The sequence below is a fragment of the Misgurnus anguillicaudatus genome, chromosome 22, assembly GCF_027580225.2.
Source record: "Misgurnus anguillicaudatus chromosome 22, ASM2758022v2, whole genome shotgun sequence".
In the NCBI taxonomy this organism is placed as follows: Eukaryota; Metazoa; Chordata; class Actinopteri; order Cypriniformes; family Cobitidae; genus Misgurnus; species Misgurnus anguillicaudatus.
In genome coordinates, this window is record NC_073358.2 from 34,130,326 (window position 1) to 34,153,958 (window position 23,633).

The 23,633-nt window shown below is 37.4% G+C and overlaps 1 protein-coding gene across 5 annotated transcripts in view; it reads left to right on the forward strand.

The window, feature by feature from the left end:
* The first annotated feature begins 3,045 nt into the window (after nucleotides 1–3,045).
* The window catches only part of grin1b (glutamate receptor, ionotropic, N-methyl D-aspartate 1b), a 34,752-nt gene continuing 14,164 nt past the window's right edge, over nucleotides 3,046–23,633 (forward strand). Inside the window, exons 1-15 of one of the 5 annotated variants that reach the window (XM_073860992.1) lie at nucleotides 3,046–3,893; nucleotides 5,952–6,086; nucleotides 6,563–6,739; nucleotides 10,090–10,152; nucleotides 10,875–10,972; nucleotides 14,987–15,108; nucleotides 15,766–15,940; nucleotides 16,491–16,635; nucleotides 16,878–16,964; nucleotides 17,051–17,186; nucleotides 17,469–17,596; nucleotides 19,635–19,799; nucleotides 20,362–20,480; nucleotides 22,148–22,260; nucleotides 22,395–22,542. In XM_073860992.1, coding sequence (XP_073717093.1) covers nucleotides 3,645–3,893; nucleotides 5,952–6,086; nucleotides 6,563–6,739; nucleotides 10,090–10,152; nucleotides 10,875–10,972; nucleotides 14,987–15,108; nucleotides 15,766–15,940; nucleotides 16,491–16,635; nucleotides 16,878–16,964; nucleotides 17,051–17,186; nucleotides 17,469–17,596; nucleotides 19,635–19,799; nucleotides 20,362–20,480; nucleotides 22,148–22,260; nucleotides 22,395–22,542 — 2,060 coding nt within the window. In that variant the 5' untranslated portion in view covers nucleotides 3,046–3,644. Of the gene's footprint in view, nucleotides 3,894–5,485; nucleotides 5,508–5,951; nucleotides 6,087–6,562; nucleotides 6,740–10,089; nucleotides 10,153–10,874; nucleotides 10,973–14,986; nucleotides 15,109–15,765; nucleotides 15,941–16,490; nucleotides 16,636–16,877; nucleotides 16,965–17,050; nucleotides 17,187–17,468; nucleotides 17,597–19,634; nucleotides 19,800–20,361; nucleotides 20,481–22,147; nucleotides 22,261–22,394; nucleotides 22,543–23,633 lie in introns of those variants that run through there. The other 4 variants (XM_073860994.1, XM_073860995.1, XM_073860993.1 and 1 more) reach the window with 4 other exon arrangements.

Below are 23,633 nucleotides of genomic sequence, written 5' to 3' on the forward strand. Positions count from 1 at the left end.
TTGTTCAGAGGAAGGGTGATATAAGAGCTGCTGGCAGAAGGAGAAAACAGCATTTAAATAACACCTTTTACAGCACAATGAGTGCTGTGTACTCAGGCCAAAGACCAAAAAGTTGGTCATTGAGATAGACAAGGTGTAAACACAGATTTCCCTTCCACATTAATGCTGATGTGCCTCACATAAATAGTGTGATGAGATTTTAATGAAGCCACTCAACTAGCCACATTTTTACCTCCTTAGGTTTGACTAAACCATTATATACACTATCGCTACATTGTTGTTAAATTGATTAAGTACTTATAGGGATAGTTCACCCAAAATAAATGAAAATTCTGCCATTATTTACTCACTCTTATGTTGTTAGAAACCTGTATAAATTTTTTTGTTCTGATGAACACGAAAGAAGATATTTTGAGGAATGTTTGTAAACAAACCGTAGTAGGAAAAAAGAATACTACGGAAATGAATGGTGTGATTACGAACAGTCTTCAAAATATCTTCATTCGTGTTTATCAGAACAAAGAAATGTATACAGGTTTGTAACAACATAAGAGTGAGTAAATGATGACATGATGTTAAGTCCTGTAACGTGGGTCTATTGTGATACCATTAGGTGGAGCTATTTTCCACCGAGAGTTTCATTCTGCCTGCTCTTTTTGCTGTACACAATCAATCAGGACAGGAGTGGAAAAAAATGCATGAGAATAAAAATAATACTTAGGGTCGAATAATATTTTGAATGAGAAAATTTTTCTTGCAGAATAAATCCTGCTGCAATCATTTCCCTTTATTTGGAGAACATTCTCTGTTTTACAAAATGGGGACCGCATACTATGCTTTCTCAGAATGAATGCACAGCTAAAACCAACTATTGTGTAACTAATGGCTTTACCCTGAAGCTCTGCTAAATTTTGACAAAGGCATAAGGTTTTAAATATTGCATGCACTTTAAATGTGCTTCTACGCAGTGCACTTTTAAATCTCATTCTCCTTTAGAGTTATAGAAATGGGTGCTTGTCAGAAGTGATAAAAACATTCAGCTGAATCGCATTCTCCTCTGCGCTAAGAGCATCATTACGAGCCTGTCTTTGTTTTTGTTGTCCTGGATAATTATAGCAAAGCCTCTTCATTACACACAGATAAGAATAATTAAACAGGCATTTAGGATAGGTTTTTGCAGAATGGTTTAAATTATGTATGCAAAGAATGTTCCTAGTTCTTACAGATCCAGTAGCTTAATTGACACAGAATTGCATTAGCAACAAATGTCATTGCTTTGATCCTATAAGAAAATGATTTTAAAATGTTTTAAATGCACTGTATAAGTTGTTTTGGATAAAAGGATCTGCCAAATGCATACATTAAATGAATGACATGTTAACAAAACATGCCTTCAGTGAAAAACTGTTAGTGCTATGTTAAATAAAGAGTCTCAGAGGAATATTCCAATCTTAAGACAACCAAATATGCATGAAAATTCTTTTTTTAAGGCATGTTATGTATGATACTATTTGCATGTAAAATGGTGTAGGAGTTTTGTATACACATCAAAGTTATAACCTACTGAAATCAAACTAACAACCACTGCAGCACATATTAGTGCATTACCACTGCATGATCCAAAGTGACACTTTGAGAGCTGAGACCCAGTTTGACACTGCTGGTATCATTTATTGAGGGCCTGAAGCATCTAAGTAGCAGTTCGGCTGCCATCTCCGCTTATTCACATTTCCATGTCTTATAGGGATGCACGCCACAATACACTGTGTAATGTGAGTTAATGCTTCTATTGATGTCTAATGATTCCAGTTTCCTTTAATGAGTGCATGGCTCACATAGCTTTATTGTGTGTGGAAAAAGGTCTGAGGAAAAAGAAAGATTAAGTATGTCCTGAAAAGAGAGCAATGATTATTTAATACGTAGAGCGCATTTCCTTCCCTGCTGTTGTTTGTGCCTGCACTCAACTGATGTCATGTTTTAATCTCTCTCTCTGCGTGTGACTGTGGGTGCGTGTGACTAATATTTAAAACAGAGTGTAAGCTATATGATTGTGCACATGACATATAGCTTGGTTTATATTTATATATTTGGTGCACACAATCCATTGCTCATTGTAAATGTAATGTAGTGATTGTTGTGGTTGCTCCATGTAAATGCTGCCTTCAGCAAACTTAACAAAACATAATTTATTCTATATTATCGCTTCCAAGCAAGACATGTACTTTATTTAAAATCAAAATTCCATCCATGTCTGACTTAAGTTGCTGATTATCTGTGACCATGAGTGAATTTCTTCCTGCCAGCAGTAGTGATGTAATATAAATGCAACATCAAAATGAAACAGAATATATTTGATTACATTTTTGCATACATGTAGACAAGTTAAATTTAGCATTTAGAGAAAGTTTAATTTGTTAAAATTTATATCCTTAAGGAAACAAATGCATTTTTCATAATTGTAAGTTATGTGTCTGGAAAAAAGAGTTGCACCTCGAGCCGGAGATGCTTGTTTCCTTGGTAACAAGGGTCTCGCTGAAATTCTCCATTGCACTTGAACGCGCCTGTTCCGGAGCTATATACGGTTGATAGATTGAGACAAGCTCCCATTGATTATTTTTTATAAGAAAAAGCATTACTCTTTGTTTTAAATGAAAGTCCATTGACAGCACGCATGTAAAGAACAACCACATGTAAGAATGACACGGAGTTATACATTTGTCATAAATGATATAGGCTATTTTTCAATATAATAAGCCTATCGACTTGTAATGGGCCATAACACTAAATTATATTCTATATTAATGTATCACCAACTGGCACCGTTATTTTATTTTAAACTTATTTTGTCTAAAAGTATTTAAATGGTTGACTTATGGGTTTGAACAAATAATGAACACGCAAATAAATACACAACATGAATAAACGCCCATTTTATACAAAAAAACCTGTGACACTTCGCACATTAGACTACTAATATGAAGGCTTACACCTCATGTAATATCTAACTTATCTCATGTGACTTACACACATCATCAACGTTATGTAAAAATCCGTTCAATCAAAACGATAACGTGCCGAGTTGAGATTTTCCTCGCGTTATATCAAACGTTTTGAAGTCTATTCAACCGTGACAGCACAGTGATATCAGGCGTAATCTGCGAGTGAGCGCGCATCCGTGCGCGAGCACAGCTTTCAGCACCAAGGACAGCGGCTCGCGCAGAGCATCAGGTCACCCGGACCCGCGGCGGACGTGATAGACCTTCATTGCACCTTCAATCACGGCAAGAACAGAAGTGGCTTTATGAATACAAATCACTTGAGCAATAATATAACTTGATTTTGCATTCTCCTGGGACGCACACAGAGAGAAAATCTGTTAGACGACTATCAACAACAGCAAGCATCATTTCTAAAAAAAAAAGGCGTGTTGACATGTTTTTTTTCCTGGGAATAAACGGGCTTTGTGACGAGTGAACAATCAAGAGTGAATGAACCAAGCACATTCCTCAACAGAGTACATTGAGGAGATTGAATTCCAGTGCTGTCGGAGAGGACGCGGTGAGAGGAGATCTGTCTAATCCACGGACATCGACACGCATCCTTCACAGGGCGCTCAGCTGGACTCGTCTGTGATCCAGGGCAAAATGCGTCTGGTCCTGTTCGCCTTCCTCATCTCGTGCTCCTGTGCGAGAGGTGGATGCGAACCGAAGACTGTAAATATCGGGGCTGTCTTGAGCCAGAAGAGATATGAGCAAGTGTTCAAAGACGCTGTCACCCAAGCCAACAACATATACGGCAAAGACAAGTTCAAGATGAACGCTATTTCGGTCACTCATAAACCAAATGCGATTCAGATGGCACTATCCGTTTGTGAAGACCTCATCTCCAACCAGGTAACACACTCGTTAAGATCACGAGGAGGCTCCTCAAAAAGACGCACCTTTCCAATTTGTTTACCAAAAATCTGTCAAGTAGCCTAATCATAACTATTATTATAATTATTATTAGATTATTATTTACTAGCAACAATAGATACAGTTTCTGATAACTGCCTGCTAGAAGTCAATTTATTTCCTTGTATCGAAGTTTTGTTTTTATTTATTAATTTATTTTTTGTTTGCCTGCCAGCTGTTGATTGTTTTTCTGTAGTAGGCTACGCGAAAAACTAGAACATAGACTATGTTTTCGCTTACAAAACCCACAAAAAAAAAGAAAAGGCAAAACGTGCATTCAAAAATGGATAGACATTTCGAAATTATATTTAATTGCATTAAATTGTATTTACCTGTTAATTTGTATATAACGTTTTATATCTGCGACGTCAAAACGTTGTTAAACACGAAAGCACATTGTACAGAAGAAAACATTCAACAGGATCCGGGGGAGGGGGTCCATTTTGACCTTACCGATGAGTAAGCATTCGCAGCCGTGAATTGCCATGTTGGAAATGAGGTATTTAACGTTGTGATCAGAAGTGATATGAACTCAGTCTGAAATATTGGTTACTATACACACACTATATATTCTGTAATTCATGTGGCGTCAGGTAAATGCAAATAAATCACATTAGAAGTAAAACGTTCATGGCAACAACAACGACCTCTATATGGCGCCATGGCACCAGTGGGCCACATCATCTGTTTAATGAAATACGTGAAACGAGGCCAACATGGCGCCCCAATAACAGCTGCTTTGTTCTGGCCAGGAAGTCTGTAGCAGAACATTACACTGCGATGGAGGTACAGATTATAGACTTTAGTGCTGCAACACAGATTACTATCCACATTGTTTCAAACCCGCCCAATAAATACTCGCAGATGCATGGATGAAAACCTTGTGTTGGATAACTTGGATACCTATATATCGTTTTAAAAGCACCCCAAGGTGATCTAAAGATACAAAAACTGGTGATATGTAAACAGACAAATTCTAAGCAACGGGTGGCTACTTTGAATATGCTCAAGTGTAACATAATTTAGATTTTTTTTTAATTCACAACACAATTCTTATATTTCTTATTTGTGTTATCTATATATATATATATATATATATATATATATATATATATATATATATATATATATATATATATATATATATATATATATATATATATATATATATATATATATATATATATATACACATTTCTAAATATTATACAAATATTAATTAAGATAAATTAATCGAAAAATGACCGTTGATTTCTGAGTGGTAGCCTGTGCGCATGCGCGTTGTCGCAATTACGCGCCTGAACCGAAGTGATCTGGTCGGAATTTATGTGTCGTTATGGCTAGTGGCTAAACTGATCTCTGAAACAAATACCTTGTAGAAAATGTTTTTGTTTGCTAAAGACGAGAGGAGACGACAACCATGGGTCACAACTATGCTGAGAGGTTTGGTAGCCAGGCAAGAATTCAAGGACCTGTTGTAGCTAACATATTAATTTTACACAGTAACGTTAGCTTAGTATAAGTTAATACGCGTTAAAAATAATATGAACTAAGGTAATTTTATTCCCTTGTTATGAGAAATAAACTACTGTAACTCTGTTGTTATTGATTCTATGTGGAAGTCTACCGGAAGTTGCATTTTGTCCACAAAAGCTGTTTGTTTATGTTGCTGTCGTGTCTATACACTGTCAGAAAAAAACGGTAAAATTGTCCCAAGCTCCTGTAAAACGGTATTAATATATACCATTTAGGAACAGATATATATGTATACATTTGGTAACAATACTTTGAGTTACTAATATGCAGAACCTCTCTGAGGTACTAAACTGTTTAGGTGCAAATACCACCAAAGTGACAGCTAAGGTCCATTTATGACCGTGCACATATACTGAACATATACATGTAGTTCAATGGCTGATTACTAGCTATGACACAAGCCAGTTGTGAAAAAAGTCTTTGTTGGATTTTTCTCCCAATTGAGATATTGAATGTCCTCAGGTTTATGCGATCTTGGTGAGCCACCCACCCCAGTCCAATGACCATCTGACCCCCACACCGGTGTCCTACACAGCAGGTTTTTACCGTATTCCTGTGGTGGGTCTAACCACCCGCATGTCCATCTATTCAGATAAGGTGAGTGTGACTGTAGCTCTGTTAATTCTGCCTTAATTTAACTCCCCTCATCACAGATGATACCGCGTCCTTCTTATTTATTACCTTGCTTGTTTTTAAGTAAAACCTTTCTAGAGGCTAGAATGAGCAAAGTAGTTAAAATTGAATGAATTAGTCCATGATGGTTTTCTTCATTTAGGCTGAGTAACGTGATATAGCTTATGCTTACTTGGTTTCAGTTCCAATCTCGTCCTTTCAGAGGCATCTAATTAAAAACAGTATGAAATCATTGGACCCATGTAGATTTTTAGGAATATATGACATATACTTATGATCTTTGCCTTATGGCATTTCTGCATACTGTGGAGGGATGTTGGAATCCGTCTCTAAATTAATTACAGTTCAAATGATTAAATTATAATGAACTAAAATTGCCTCGGGCCCTTGTGTAGCCTCTCGAGACACCAGTTCTTTTTCCCCACTTGTCCTTCTTCTAGAGTATCCACCTCTCTTTCCTGCGCACGGTGCCGCCATATTCTCACCAAGCCCAGGTATGGTTCGACATGATGCGCGAATTCCAGTGGAATCACATCATTCTGATCGTGAGCGACGACCACGAAGGGCGAGCCGCACAGAAACGACTGGAAACTCTGCTGGAGGAGAGGGAGACGAAGGTGAGATGCATAGGTTCGAGACTCAAATGCCCCAGCGTGTAAAAGAGTGTGCGTGTAAGTCAGTGTGTGTTTCTGTAATCAAAACCTCAAAGGTCCTCTGTATATGTTAAATGTTTTCTTTTTTCTGTTGTGTAAACACCTTTCTTTTCATTGGCTAACATTATTTATGCCAAAGGCATCTGCAGCGTCTGAAGTGGTTTATCTGCAAAACTTTGTACTTTTCTACTCATCTCACATTGCTTTTTACCATAGTCAGATTCTCCTACTTGTCTATTCACAACAGGAGCAAAATGAGGGACTTAACCTGGGGCTGTGCAAAAAAATCTGCATGGGATTTGGTTGGTTTTGATTGAAAAGTCTTCTTGTTTGTGATAAGTAATTAATTTGTTAGTAGCCATTTTATTTCAAAGTACATATTTTATTATTTTTTTGTAACAGTAAGTACAGTCGTATAAGGATTTAACTTGCGCACTCTTAAAAAAATAGGTGCTTCCTTTTGGCATAGAACTATTTTTGCTAAATGGTTCCATAAAGAACCTTTAACATCCCCCCCCAAAAAATGTTTTTTTTGTGGTGAGAAAGGTTCTTTAGATTATTAAAAGATAAGAAAGAAATGAGGAGTTGAGATGCAAAACGCCACCTCCATCAAAACCAGATAATGATAATAACCGAATCCTCTCGCACATATTATACATTCATCAAACACTTTTGCTTAAAATTCACTTAATCCCACCCTCAAAATCTTCTCTGATAAAAAATGCTCATTTACAAGAAAACATGTCAGACGCCAACCCCGTATCACGAAATTCACGTAAAGTCTTTTCTGTGACACACTTTTCAGCCTTTTTGCGTGAACATGTCGCGCGTTTCTGTTTGCGTGTCGCTGTCATGTGTTTGTTGCTCGGCTGTTTTGTCCTATTTTCTTACCATTGTCGCTTCGGTTTAGGGTTAGATTTACATAAAATGACATCCTTACCCAAACCCAACTCTAACCCTAATGCCAGGTGACAATGGTTTAAAAATCATAAAATGTATTAGAAAAATAATAAAAAAAGGTATAAACCATCACTTAAAGTGACATCCTAACCCTGAACCGAAGCGTCAATTGTTTGAAAATAGGACAAAACAGTTGAGTAACAAATACGTGACAGTGACACGTAAACCGAAATGCGTGATATTCACGCAAAAAGGCGGAAAAGCGTGTCAGTGTCCAGGGAAAAGACTCACAAATTTACGTGATTAGTACTTAATTTCGTGATACAGGGTTGCAGACACAAAGGGTTTTGCATCTGGGTGATTCTCACGAAATCCAGACTTAAAAGGTGTCCAGCATCAGATTTTTTTTGCACATATAAGATTAAGGTCTAAACTTACTAAACCCATTATTTTTAGAGGATTTAAAAAATATTTCCTATAGAATTATTTACATTTTTTAGATTATCAAACATTACTGTAATCTGGACAGAAAAAATAAGAAATGCTAAACGGGTAGCCATCTTGAGTGTCACAGTCAATTATGTCCCTTCCAACAATTTTTTATTTAAAATGTTAGTTCCTTGAGGACTTAAACAATGATTGAAAATTGTTGCAGAGGACGAGAAAATTGGTCTTGAACACATTTATATTTCTTATTATTGTCTCTACATTTATCAATGATCACCAAATACCACATGTTTCTTTACTGTAAATGTTTATAGTATAACATGCACTTGAAGCTTTTTTTTTTTGATTTTTAAATTATAAATATTTCCATGTCAAAGAACCCAAATCCAGTGATGGGCATGTTACAGTAATGAAAATGTTCCACTTAAATGTAAAAAAACAACTAAATTGGTTTGTATGATGTCATTTGAAATCATGTGCAAAATAGTACACGAAGAGATGTTTGTAACTGCATGCTTCTTATTTTGATAATCTTACTTTGGATAAATCTTACTTTTTTAATCAAAATGTTTCATGACACCTCATAAGTCTAATTTCGCAAGAAACACCCATCTGAGATCTTGAAATGATTCTTTGAGGAACCAAAAATAGATCTTCTATGGCATTGCTGTGAAAAACCTTTTAAGCACCTTTATTTTTAAGAGTGTAATGCAGTTTTACTGTATCTCTTCACAAACAGTGCTTAAAATGCAACATAATTTGATGATTTGTAGTTCAATAGAATGAGATATTTGTCAGGCGCCTGAATCCATTTGCACAGCACTGTTTATGTGGGACAACTGCAATGTCGATGCAATGTCATTTCCAGTAATGGCAGCCCCTAGGCTAGCTGGTTTTATATGCACATATTCTCATACTGTTCTGGGAACTCATCAGTCAAACTCTTTTTAGATATCTAGAACTTGCTGCTTATTATGGATGTGTTTTTTAATGAAATAAAAAAACATCAATACAATCCGTGTCTGCTGTAAGTTTAGGAAACAAACAGGCTTTTTGATTCTTTATTGCAATAAATGTTTTTGTCTGGTTCGGTGACTCATTGTTAGACGGTAGCTGTGGCTTGAGGGAAACAAGCTGAGAATAATTGCAGTTTTTCTCCGTTTTGCGTTGGAAGTCCAAGTTCACAGTCTGGTTGGCATTCATACAATATAACTGGGCTTGAAAATAATTACCGCTTGATCGCAAAAGCTTTTCAGCTGCTGGTTACTCAGTCAGAGTTTATGTTCTACATTGAGTAATTTTAAAATCTATGCAGTATATAAAGACTCTGATTGAATCTGTTGCGTTTTATCAGACAGTATTTAGCATTTTTGTGCTTTACCAAAAGATGCAAAGCTCAAAAATAGTAGGACGTGAGTTAATGTATTTTGAATGTGCATTATCTTGATAGAGCGCTTTAAATATACAATTCATTTCAGGCCATATGTCTCAATGAGCTTTCCTTGTGATAGCGACAAACTGGGCTTCATGGACTGTAGCCGATGTTCTTTCACGGTAGATTGACAAAGACGTTTAAACTGATGAATGTGATGCGTAAACTGCATTAGGTTGCCCTTGGATTTACGGCACAATTAATAAACAGCAATGAGCTTCTTTTATATATGCGTCATAATGAGTTAGATTTGACATTACAACACCCAAGGGTACAAGTTAGCACATATCTATGGATTAACTAAGTAAAACAGATAGATTAAAGGACAGAGAGACAATAAAATATCACCTTTAAATGTTCAAGCCATTATGTCTAGGTCAGGTTTGTGTGTTGATGTTTTTGCAAGCCCCAGGATTAGAGTTTCCCAATTTGAAGCAGAAAAGTGGAGATTGTTGGAATGCTTTACTGCGCACCATTTATAACTGTTTATAATATTCTGTGTCTGCATATTTTCTCTGTGCACATTATTCATCAGAGTAAAAACAGGAACTATGAAAACCTCGACCAACTGTCCTTTGACAACAAGCGAGGACCCAAGGTATATTTGCATGGTCAATGCACGCCGCCCAAAAGTTATCTGAAAGTAGCCACTAGAAACCAATCAAACAAGCAACAAACGTTTCCAGAGATCCTTCCAGCACGTCTATTTATGTTTGGATTCTTTTTATGATTTCAATCGGGAATGGGTTGTTTTTTCTGTTAAAGCGTATTTAAAAAAAAAAGAAACGCTCCCCCCACCTATCACTTTCTTATTTTTGTGAAAAGAAATGCATGTATTGAAGCCAGCAAGATTGCAAGTCTATTCTTTTGACACAGTGCGTGGAGATCTGGTCGTGTGGGACAGGCACAATCCAGATGTTTCTCCCACCTTTCTGCAGCATTTCTCCCTTTTCGTTGTTTCTTTTTTTTGGTTGGGAAAGAAGCCACCACCACCACCACCTTCCACCTGTTTTTTGCTTTCCGGTTGCATCAATCTTCTTCTCCCTCTTTTTCTAACATGCACGTTCTTCCTTGGAATCTTGATTCCCTTCAGTTTGCATGTGACAATGCAGAACTTTTTGCTGCTCCAAGCTTACTTAAGTTTTTCTTTTATTTAAGCAGATTATCTTAGAAACATTTTTTACTTCATTTTTCAACATCCCCCTCCCCACCCCAAAAAAAAGAAAGAGAGAGAGAAAAAAAGAAATGGCAGCGCTGAAAAAGCATGGTTCATGGTGGGGATGAGTCAACTACTTGACTAATGCTGTGTCCTAATCCCAGGCAGAGAAAGTGCTCCTGTTCAGCCAAGACACAAATCTGACGGCTCTGCTCCAGGAAGCCAAAGAGCTGGAGGCACGCGTTATCATCTTGTCGGCGAGGTGAGTTCATCTCTATTTGATTACTAATCACTGAAGTTGTTAAATGATCCATGTGGTGGTCAGCTGTTAGGCTGATGTGAGTCAAGCATACACTCTACAAAATCCTGGGTTAAATTAACCCAGAACATTTTTATATTTGACCCTAAAATGGGCTAAAAAAATCCAGCATTTTGGGTTGAAAATAACCGAGGATTTTTAAGAGTAGGGGAGAGCGGGGCACAACCTAACGCTTTTTGACTTTGGCTCTATCATTCGAAAAATATTTAAGTTAGATTAATAATTTTTTTTACACAATCAACACACACATCTCTGCTACAAATTAACACATAATGTTTTTTGTGGGACCTACCGTTATCGTTAGGGGTGGGCCGATCCAATATTCCATATCGATATTAGTCCGATATTGGCGAAAATGGCTGGATCGAATATTGTGGAAGTCGGGGAGTACAATCTGATCCAACACGGACCTTAACTGTCAAGGCGACTTGTCGTAAAGCCAGCTTGCTGAGCAACATGAATTTGCACAAAGTTGCACTTTAAATTGTCCAAAGTTGCACCTTACATTTCATTTTGAAATTTTGTGCTGACAAATTAAAAATGTTGCTACTTAACATTTAAATAAAAATAAAGCAGCAGTATTGCACAAAGTTTTATTGATTGTATTGGTTCGGTATCGACAGATACTCAAGGTTGTGGTATCGGCATCGGTATCAGACACAGAAAAAAAGTGGTATCGGCCCAGCCCTAGTTATCGTACAATTACACCGATAGTGACAGGAGTGCAAACGTTACAACTTACCCCATAGATGGGGTTAAGTGTAACAAACAGAGGGTTTACTGTAACACCTGCTAGAAAATTTAGTTTAAACACAAATAAGTCAATAAAATTCTGTCTATATAGCCCTACTAAAGGTGGATATTGTTTATATATCTGCCTATTATAATAGATAGATATCCACACATCAATCCATGATCCTTCATCTAACCATCCTTGTATTAAGCATCAATGCATATAAATAGATTTTTTTGAAAGGGCTGCACAATTAAGAAAAAAGATAATTGTGAGTTATTTCCACTGATATTAACAGTTATTATTTTGATGAATAGTATTGAAATTGTTTTAATTTCATTATCATTGTATACATGAGGCTTAACTGTAACACTGTTACAACTAACCCCGCTGTGTAAAAATGTTTTCAATCCCAGCTATCAAGTTACTAGATGTTGCTCACATTTTAAGAAAATTGTGTTATGTTTTTCTTTATTCAAATACCGTAATATAAGGCTGGATTTGGTGACTTACACACCCAACTCAAAAATCGGAAAAAAATAAGACAATGAAATTTACTTTTATGCCTCCAAAACACTCTTTGTTCAATATCTTTATCAAAACACATCAAAACTTTTCACAAATTCACAGAAGATCCTCTTCTGACAGTAAGAGAAAAAGACTAAAAGCAAAGATTGCTTGGCCCTGTATAAATATGTAAAGTATCTGTGTCACAATTAACCCTGCGTTAGTTTGTGCCCCGCTCACCCCTATACAGTATGTATTTTAGAAAATATTTGATATATTTCAGAAAATCATTCAGAGAGTGTATCCATTAAAATATTAAAAGTGACTGCATACACTACAAGGCTAAATTGGTTTTGAATGGATAGTTAACCCAAAATTCTGTTGTCATGTACTTACTCAGTGATCAATTACACAAACCAATGTGCCCTATTTGAATAAACGTGGTGCGTCCCAAATCACATACTTATGCACTATTTTACTTCATTTTGCAGTATAAACCGTATATAAAAGTGCCTTTAAGTACCCAAATGATGGACTCATTTAACCAAATAATTAAAGTGTGCACACTTCACTTTCCCAATTTTGTATGATGGAGAAGAGGCAGTGCAGAGATCCTATGAAAAGAAAGTTCATGGAGACGATTACTCAGCCTGAAAATGACATTAGTAATGTTAAGCAAAACGGAAGTACAAAATGATTTTCATTGACTTTCATTCTATTATACGTTTAGTTTGAAGTCATTTGCCCAATACTACAGTACTCTTCTAAAATTCATACACTAGATCAGGGCTATTCATTTACTGTCCTGGAGTGCGTTTCCCAAAAGCTAAGTTAACGAAGTTAGCAACTTTGTTGGTTGCCATGCAATTTCCCACTGCCAACAGGTTAGCAACGATGCTTTTGGTAAATGCACTCCCGGAGGGCCGGTGTCCCAAAGAATCCAGCTCCAACCCCAATCAAACACCTGCCTGTAATTTTCAAATTATCCTGTGGACTTCAATTCTTCAAGTGTGTTTGTTTTGGGTTGGAGCTAAACTCTGTGGGACACCGGCCTTCTAGGACCGTATTGAATAGCCCTGCACTACATGGTTAAGAACATAGTGCATAGTTTAAGCGCAGTGTATAGTACAGTATGTCATTTGGTACATGAATGAGATTTCCGTTTATTTGATTAATAAGTTATACATCCATTTTGTTGACAAGCCATAGTTGAAGCTTTTTTCTATGCTTATAACCTTAAAATGAGTTCCTGGGGTCTCATTTACTAAAAGTCTCATACGCACAAAAGCCAAAATTGGCATACGCCGAAAAATATCAAGACTTACAAAAACAAAGCAATGTTCCATTTATAAATCACAGATCACCTGCAAGTGTGCGTACATGAATCATCCTCAGATCCCTCCCTGCAAGCCCATTCTCCCATTAAGTTTGTTTTTTATGGATCACAACCTTGCTGTGGGAACTGGCGTATGCACATTTCCCACCCTGTTTTGTGTGTACGCACGCTTTATAAATGAGACCCCCGTAGCTCAGTTGTTAGAGCACTGCATAAGCACATGGTGCATTTAGCTCAACTGTAAAAACATTGCTTAAGTATCAAAAAGTCATATGTTTGATCCGCAAGGAAAACACATATTTGAAGAGTTTGGTTCCAAAACGCAATAAATCCATTTTGACAAATTTCGGTAAAAGCTTTGTTTCTATACCAAGAAAATGAGAAGATGAAAACCACTATTTTCTGTTACAAACTGTCACATAGCATCTTTAGGTTATAATAATATTAAAAATTCAAATCCATAATTTGATTTTCAAAGAATTATTATAAATACAAATTATTTTTCCACAAAATGCAATAAATCAATGACAAGTTTTTCCCCCATAATGCTATCAATCTATGGAATCAATATATACATGTGCATTCATTTTTGCCATGCTATATTCATGAAGTTGACTAGTGGAATACACTAATTAAAAAAACTAAACATTAATGCCATTAATCAAAACACTTACATTAAGAACACTGTCATTGCTGCTGTCATCCTTGGGAGGTCGTCGCTGAACTTTTTTGACAGCGAGCAGCTGTAAAATGTTTTGGTCCTGCTCGATTTTTGTTGACTTAGAGTAAAATAATGGAAAGTTTTTTTATAAGATCCCCTGGGGTCAATGTGTTAGCATGACAGAAGCTTGATGCTGTTGGGAGAACAAGCAGCAGCCAACATTTTTCCATCTCCCGAGTGCCGCTCGCGTAAATTATTAGATTTTGATGGCTTACGTTTCTTGCCCGTCACAAAAAACCACCATAGGTTTATCAATGCCAACAAAAGTTGTTTTTGTTTGTTTGTTGATCACGAAGTACAAAGTAGATGAGGAAAACTAGGATTCCGTGTGTATCAACGCACCGCCATTGTTTTTTACAATGCGTGGAATGATGCGCTGTGATTTATTAAGCGGATTTATTGCATTCTGCAGAGAAGAAGGAGTGGCGTTTATCGCCTTTTATGAAAAAAGGGAGAAAAGATGACAGAATAACATGGCGGATATTGGATTTTGCGTAAAATTAAGAATTTACTTTTAATACTGACCAGATACGTTCTAATTTTCTAAATGGCGTTTATCGCGTTTTGAAACCAAACTCTTCATTTGGATGAAAGCATCTTCCAATGTAAATTTGGGGGTGGTTTAAAAAGCAGTTACCACTAATCTTTATCCAATCACAGTGAAGATGAGGCCGCAGCCATTTATAAAGCCGCACGCCAGCTCAATATGACAGGCTCTGGTTACGTGTGGTTGGTTGGAGAAAGGGAGATGTCTGGTAAAGCACTGAGTGAAGCCCCAGATGGTATGTACTTTCATCCTCTCCATTTTCAGTCTCTCTCTCTCTATCTCTTTCTCCCAGGCTGTTTAACAAATTGAACATGTGTGCCCTAAGCTTTTTATATGATTAGTATTTGCAATCCCCACCGACGAATCAGTGTCTGTGCTTTACTTGCGTGTTTGAACGTTTAAACACCACCGTTTAAAGGTTTCAAACGCAGTGATTCTTTATTCATTGTACTGTGTGCTTTCTGTCTAATTTGTTTCATTTTTGAGTGTTTGTCCTTTCTTTCAGTAGACAACAAATGATGCAATAGAGAGTTGTGGTAATCCATATTGGTTTGAGTGTGCATACATTTTTAAGGTGTGGCTGTCATGAGTTTATTTATAAGTGGTGCTTTGCAACCTCCAAAATGAGGTACGGATACAATGGTAAGCGACAATCGCATTTTCTTGTTCCCCGGCTTCTTTATACACATCCGTGTACGAGTTCACATCATTCTGCTCAGTGCTGACCCCGTCCCAACCCCTCATGACCATCCTTCTGTCTGTTATGAGATGACATATGCAATGCACGTGTTTTTCTTTCTTTGGGATTTGTTTATTACGAATATGTCTTGAAGTGAGAGTGTAGTGTTTGTGAGGCCTTGGCCAACACTATGTAATGTTGTCAACTGGGCAGGCTTGCTCGGCCTTCAGCTTATCAATGGCAAGAACGAGTCAGCGCACATCTACGATGCCGTGGCTGTGGTGGCCCAGTCCATCCAGGAGCTCTTTGAGAAGGAGAATATCACAGAGCCTCCACGAGGCTGTGTTGGCAATACAAACATCTGGAAGACTGGCCCACTCTTCAAACGGTGAGGCCGGAGATCACGAGCGCCGGCTAGCATTGGCTGCGCGACAAACCATCCATTCGCTGTCATGCATTACCATACATTATCACTGGCACCGACAAGAGTGGAAGCTTTCACGCAGCAAATATTTTAAAATTGCAGGCGGTTGTAATGTGAAAAAATATGGCTTCGGTCTAGCTTTATCAAAACATGCCTTGAATTATTAAAAGGCGTGAGATTTGAATAAAAGTCAAGCCTGTTAAGTTGTTGATTACAAAGGACTTGGGGAAATCTGGTGGGACTACAGCAGATTTCGATTCGTATCCCTTTAAAGACCCCTATAGGTGTCGTATCTTTTCTCCTGCCTGCACATTATCTGCAAGAACTGCCATCATCATCCATCCCCCAAACAACACCCCTTACTGTTCCCCTAGATAGTAGCCATTTCTTTCCTAGACATACTTGCATCTCAAAATCTCGTAAAGTGCCATCCATTCCAGTCATCGTCAATGTCGTCTTTGAGTTTAAATGGGGATTTTGTGCCGTTTCTAAAATATCTCCTCTTGTGTACCAGAGTTCTGATGTCATCCAAGTATCCAGATGGCCTGACAGGCCGCGTGGAGTTTAATGATGACGGAGACAGGAGGTTCGCCCACTACAGCATTCTGAACTACCAGAAAACCAGACTGGTCCAAGTGGGCGTCTACAATGGCTCGCAAGTATGAAATCCACTCCGTTTTTAATGAGCTGTCTTTCTGCTCAGAGAAAATGTTTGCTTTTAACCATTCTGACATTTATACAGTAAGTCTGACTTTGGGAATTAAAAACTTCAGGAGTTAAAACTTTATTTTTCATGGTAAGGTTGACATTTGCATAGTCTGGAATGTTCATGGAAATTCACTGAAAAAAACCAAACATTTTATTTATTATATAAGTAAATATTTATATTCATGGATTACAGGTTGTAATGAACACTCAAAGGAAAATTATTTGGCCAGGAGGAGAAACCGAAAAGCCAAAAGGCTATCAGATGTCAACAAGATTAAAGGTACAAATTTTAATGCATCATTTAGCATTTAGTTGGCTCTAATTAAATCCTTGTAATGACATTTAATTCACTTGTTCCCGTCATAGATTGTCACTATTCATCAAGAGCCCTTTGTCTACGTGAAGCCGACACTACGCGATGGAACTTGTAAGGAAGAATACACAGTCAATGGAGTCCTTATCAAAAAAGTGATCTGCACCGGCCCCAATGAGACTATTCCAGGTACTGTTCAAAGCTAGGAGTTATTATGCAATTTTTACTTTAAAGATCAATTTCTGCTTTGTAAATATTGTAATAATTTCATGTATTTATGTTGATTCCTGATATTCCTGGAGCTAAATTGGCAGAGCACTGCGTTATAGCAGCACAAAAAGTTGTAGGTTCGATATTGATAAAACGTATAGCTTGAATGCGCTGCAAGTTGATTTGGATAAAAGCGTCGGCCAAATGCATAAATAAAAACGTTTTAGAGTGTAGATCTGATTGGCTTCTGTACCTCTACAGGTCGCCCCATAGTACCTCAGTGCTGCTATGGGTTCTGCATTGACCTCTTGATCAAACTTGCCATGACGATGAACTTCACCTATGAAGTGCATCTAGTGGCTGATGGTAAATTTGGCACTCAGGAGCGGGTGAGTAATATGATTACTTTATTGATTCTTTCCCATGAAACACCTCGCCCAAAGCTAGGCATGTCCTTTCCAAGGTCATGTAACTAGGCCGAGAGTAAAACCATGTCTGGAATTTAAGCCTTTTCTCACAACCTAGAATCTGTGAGGTGCTTCACACCTTAAACAAATGACTTTATGGCATGACATAAGGCTTAAAACAAAACATGAAGGCCTGGTTTCACAGACAAGGCTTAGCTTAAGCAAGGACTAGGATGTTTAAGCATCTTTATAAACATGCCTTAGAAAATAAAAACTTTACTAGTGTGTAAATCAATGGCTGGCATTAGAATCTGTCAGGGCAAGTTACTTTCAATGTTTTAGTGTGACACTCCAAAAATAAAGATGTAATAGTTTGTTTGTGCAAGCACCATATTACGACGTCAAGGTACGTGCCCTCTAGCAGCCTTATACATCAGATTAGAGGGTTTTTTGTTTTTTGCAAATGTAGAAATGGTTTCTTAAACATGTATGGTGTTAAAGATAGCATCTAACTCCAGCCTTACCCTAAACCCAACTAGTTTTCAACCTTATAAAGCAAGTAAAAGTACAGTCATAGGTATTTATCGGAGTGTGCATCTTTTCATTATATAAATCGGTCGTTTGACCTTGGTACACCTGGAATATTTTAAAGGGGACATATCATAAAAATCTGACTTTTTCCATGTTTAAGTGCCATAATTGGGTCCCCAGTGCTTCCATCAACCTAGAAAATGTGAAAAAGAACAACCCAATAACTTAGTTTTAGTTTAAAAAAAATCCAGATAATTTACTCACCACCATGTCATCCAAAATGTTGATGTCTTTCTTTGTTCAGTCAAGAAGAAATTATGTTTTTTGAGGAAAACATTCCAGGATTTTTCTCATTTTAATGGACTTCAATAGAGCCCAACACCCAACAGCCCCAATGCAGCCCAAAATTGCAGTCCCAAAGGAATCTAAACAATCTCAAACAAGGCATAAGGGTGTTATCGAGCGAAACGACTGCCATCCTCTGCAAGAAAAAAATGCACTTTCGAACCTCGTCAACTTCTCGTCCTCCTCCGGTCGTGCGACGCGCCAGCGCGACCCCACGCAATACGCCATCACGTCAAGAGGTCACAGATGACGTATGCAAAACTACGCCCCAGTGTTTACAAGTGTGGAGAAAGAGGACCATTCCAACGTTGTTGTATGTGGAATGATACTAATTAATGTCTTTGTGTGAGTTTATTGTTTAAAATGGTCCGCAGATGTGCGTTTCATACATGTAACACGTGACCTTTCAACGTCATTATGCAATTACGTGAGGTCGCGCTGGCTCGTCGCACGGCCGGAGGAAGACGAGAAGCTGTGGTTCAAAAGTGCATATTTTGTATTTTTCTTGCCAAAAATGAAAATCATTTCGCTCGATAAGACCCTTGCCTCGTTTAAGATCGTTTAGAGTCCTCTGAAACTGCAATTTCAAGCTGCATTAAACTGTCAAGTGTTGGGGTCCACCAAAGTCCATTAAAATGAGAAAAATCCTGCAACTCTTTCCGCAAAAAACACAATTTCTTCCCGACTGAACAAAAAAAAGACATCAACACCTTAGATGACATGGTGGTGAGTAAATTATCTGAATTTTTTTTTTTTTAAGAAAAAACTAATCCTTTAATATTTCTATATTCATAGGTTTATATTTTAAACATAAAACTCATCAGTTGAACTTTCTTTAAAATGCATATGACACTTTTGAGCAAAAATAAAGCAAAAATTTTGAATATGTACATTAACACAAATGTAACCCAGTTTGTGAAAAACCTCTGAAGTAATTTTTTTGTAATGTAAAGAACATTGTGTGAAAAAAATAACCTTGATATCTTTAATATTGACTAAGGTCATGTCAAAGACTGAAATCAATGACTGAAATCAAACTTTAATGCACCTTATCTCATAATAAGATTTTCAGACTTTAGTCTGAATTTCACAGACAAGGTTACAAATAAATGTGACACGACTAATACTATTTTCTTAATATCAGGTAAATAACAGCAACAAGAAGGAGTGGAATGGCATGATGGGAGAACTCCTGAGTGGTTTGGCAGATATGATTGTGGCTCCACTTACAATAAACAATGAACGAGCCCAATATATAGAGTTCTCGAAACCGTTCAAGTACCAGGGGCTCACAATCCTTGTCAAAAAGGTATCATTTAAAATATTAAAATAACCAGTTTAAGGCCCAGTCCCATTTCTCTGTCTTTCCACTTTCCCATACCTCTTAGTTTTGCACATTCACCCGAGAGCAAGACCCAAATGGGATAGCCCTTACTCTCACGTGAACGTGCAAAACCAAGGGGTGGGGGGAAAGATCGGGAAAGGGGACTGGGCCTAAGTCTACTGTACATACTGTACTATACTTTAAACTGTATTTATTTAATCTAATTACCAAGGAATTAATGATAGTGAGGAGTCAATTTTATATACAAGTAACAGAAATATAATTAATTTCCAGTAAAATCCTCTGAGAGCATGCTTTCTGTGTCAGAGATTGTGTTACAGTTTGCTCACTTATTAAATTCCCTTAAGTGGGCTGATGTCTGTACTCCAGAAAAGCTGTGAAAAATCATCCGACTCACTGGAGTACAATAAGGCCTAATAATACACCTCTGACAAGCACAGTAGACTGCGTGTGATGCTCCATATGGTGATGCATGTGGTAATGTGGGTGTTTTTTAGGCTGTGTAAAAATTTGTTTTGTTTTGCAGGAAATACCACGCAGTACGCTTGACTCATTCATGCAGCCCTTTCAGAGCACTCTGTGGTTACTGGTGGGTCTATCGGTCCATGTTGTGGCGGTGATGCTCTACCTATTAGACCGCTTCAGGTAAAGAAAGATATTTGTTAATTACATATTTCATCATAAAGCCCGTATGTTTGCATGATATTTTTTATCACTATCTTTATCATGTTACATTATTTATTTATTTATTGTTTTCTTACTTTACATTTATGCATTTGGCAGACGTTTTTATCCAAAGGGACTTACAGTGCATTACAAGGTATACAAGGTATTTTTATCAATATGTGTGCTTCCTGGGTTCGAACTCATGACCTTAAGCGCTGCTAACGCAATGCTCTACCATTGAGCTACACAGGAACACACACTTTATTATAATTTTTATTCTTGTAAAGCGCACTGAGAAGTACCTTTTAAAGGTGTTATATATACAATAAAGTTTACTATTATTATTATTTTAAAAAGCATAACATAATGCATCAGGCTTCCCACAGGTCCTTAAAGGAATAGTCTACTCATTTTCAATATTAAAATATGTTATTACCTTAACTAAGAACTGTTGATACATCCCTCTATCATCTGCTCGTACCAAACTTGCTCGTATAACTACTCGTCTTAAATAGGAAAAACGTTGATGTGTTTGGTCACTTCTAACTTTATCTCTAAATGGTACCATTGAATGAATGGGGCTAAGCTAAATGCTATCGAAGCGTCACAGCGCGCTCCAGCGCTTACGTGCACGCACACAGATGATAGAGGGATGTATCAACAATTCTTAGTTAAGGTAATAACATATTTTAATATTGAAAATGAGTAGACTATTCCTTTAAAAGTTTGTGAATCTGGGGGGAAAAAAATTCAAGACCCTGGGAAGTTTTTGAAAATATACATACATATATACAGTATAGATCATTGAAAGTGCTTGAATCTATTTTCTTGAAAAAATCCATATTATTCATAATATCATAAAAATTCTAGACTTTTTAAGCACACGTGCTAAACTGTTCACTTTACATGCTTAATCTTCTGTATGCAAATGTTGATTCATACCAAAATGCTTTTTTGCATAATTGTGTTTCACATATGAAAACGTCTTGGGTTACGTATGTAACTGTTGTTCCCTGAGAAGGGAACGAGACGCTGCGTCTCCCTTGCCATACTTCCTGCGTCCCTGTAATGCCGTCTTTGGCAATATTTCAGATAGCGATATACTTCCTGGCTCCCGCGTCACCCTGTCTTTGTCATCAAGCCTCACCATTGGTTGAATTTGATGTAGACATTCAGATGCACTTGGAGGCATCCCCAAAGTGTCACCACAGTGATGCAGCGCAATATATGTATATAACAATGTATCTTAAAAGGTAACATGATGTATTCTTGCTCTCACTTGAAATGTGTCCCCCCATTTAGTCTTTGAATTTGAGGGTATTGGACCTGGAAAGTCCTTGAAAGGTCCTTGAATTTGAAGTTAACTAAGGTGTGGGAACCCTGAGGCATGACAACTTATGCATAACGATTTACAGTTCCTGTGGATCAACCGATTCATGATGCTGGCAATGAAAAAAGTCATGGGTTCGATTCTCAAGAAACAAACAATTGATAAAATGCGTATCCAGAATGCACTGTAAGTCACCCTGGACTAAAGTGTCTGCCAAATGCATAACAGCAGGGAATAAATAAAAATACAAAGGTTTGCATATTCTGGCTGAGGTTTGCAGCATGTGTCTCTAAATGATATGCATTCCGCTCTGCAGCCCATTTGGAAGGTTTAAAGTAAATAGTGAAGAGGAGGAAGAAGATGCCCTCACCTTATCTTCTGCCATGTGGTTCTCCTGGGGCGTACTGCTGAACTCCGGTATTGGAGAAGGTAGAGCAAAGAGCAAAAGATTATTATTCAAGTCTATCACCCCTGCAAGATGGCAATATTGCAGACTGTGTTTTATTAATTTTGCAGCAGGCATAAATTCTTTATCTCTCTTACCTGCCTGCTTACGTTCGCAGGTGCCCCACGGAGCTTTTCAGCGAGGATTTTAGGTATGGTGTGGGCTGGCTTTGCTATGATTATAGTTGCATCCTATACTGCCAATTTGGCAGCCTTCCTAGTGCTGGATCGGCCTGAGGAGCGCATTACCGGCATCAACGACCCTAGGCTGAGAGTTAAATATGAAGCAGCTTCGATGTTACGTAACACAATATCAAATAGTTTTGTTAATTACTATGCAGATGAATTTTAAATTTCACACTCTATGAAAGCACGATGTGAAATTATGCATTGCTGAAAACACATTATTATGGGTAATTCGTCTCAAAGGTTATTTTTATTGTGCATTTACAACAGTAAACATACATGAGACATACATTTTTTTGTGCATGTGTTAGTAGGGCTGGGAAAAAATATTGATTCTCAGATTTTAATCAGTCTTCTGTTTAACAAAACAATATTGATTCAGGAAATCCCTGAATCGATTGTTTATGTGCATGCTTTACTTCAGGGAGGGCTTGTAAGCAGAGCCATAACCACAAAAGTCATTACGGGGCACATGTTTCCCCATTAATTAGAAATGGCACATACATATAGCCCTCACTATTTTGGTCCCCCCCCCCAATCTTTAAGGTGTGGGTACGGCCTTGCTTCTAAAGAGTAACCAATGGAACGGAGCAATCATGAATGATGCTCAGGACAGTTAAGAGCATTTCTGTAATTTCCGTTTCAGGCCAGTGCCACATCATCACAAAGGTTTCTTATTTGCACATGTTTTAGGCCTTGCTAATTTAAATATTTATGCAAAGCAGACATTTCAGACAGCGTGCAAATACAGGGTTCACGTTTCCTTGCGCTTGAATGAACATATTTACACAAATTTTTTTCTAAATTCTGCTACAATTTTTATAAATGTTCTTTGTTGTGTAAATGTTAACAATTCAGAAGGATAATGTGTAACATTATATTGGATCAGGGCATTACATGTAGATCTTAAAGTGACAGCACACCAAATAGATTCCATGTCTGCAAAGCAAAATATTTCAATGAAATGTCGATATACAGACGAATGAAATCGCCAAATTGGTCGCAATTATTTTCTTATTTCTTAGTGTTGGTATATGTGACCCTGCCTGTGAAAACCTAGCTAAAGTCATTGAGCCCTACTTTACCGATCTAAGTGCATTGTCTAAAGCGCACGGCCTAAACAGGCATGTCCGAACCCACTTTTGCTAATTTAATGATGGGAAAAATGGTTT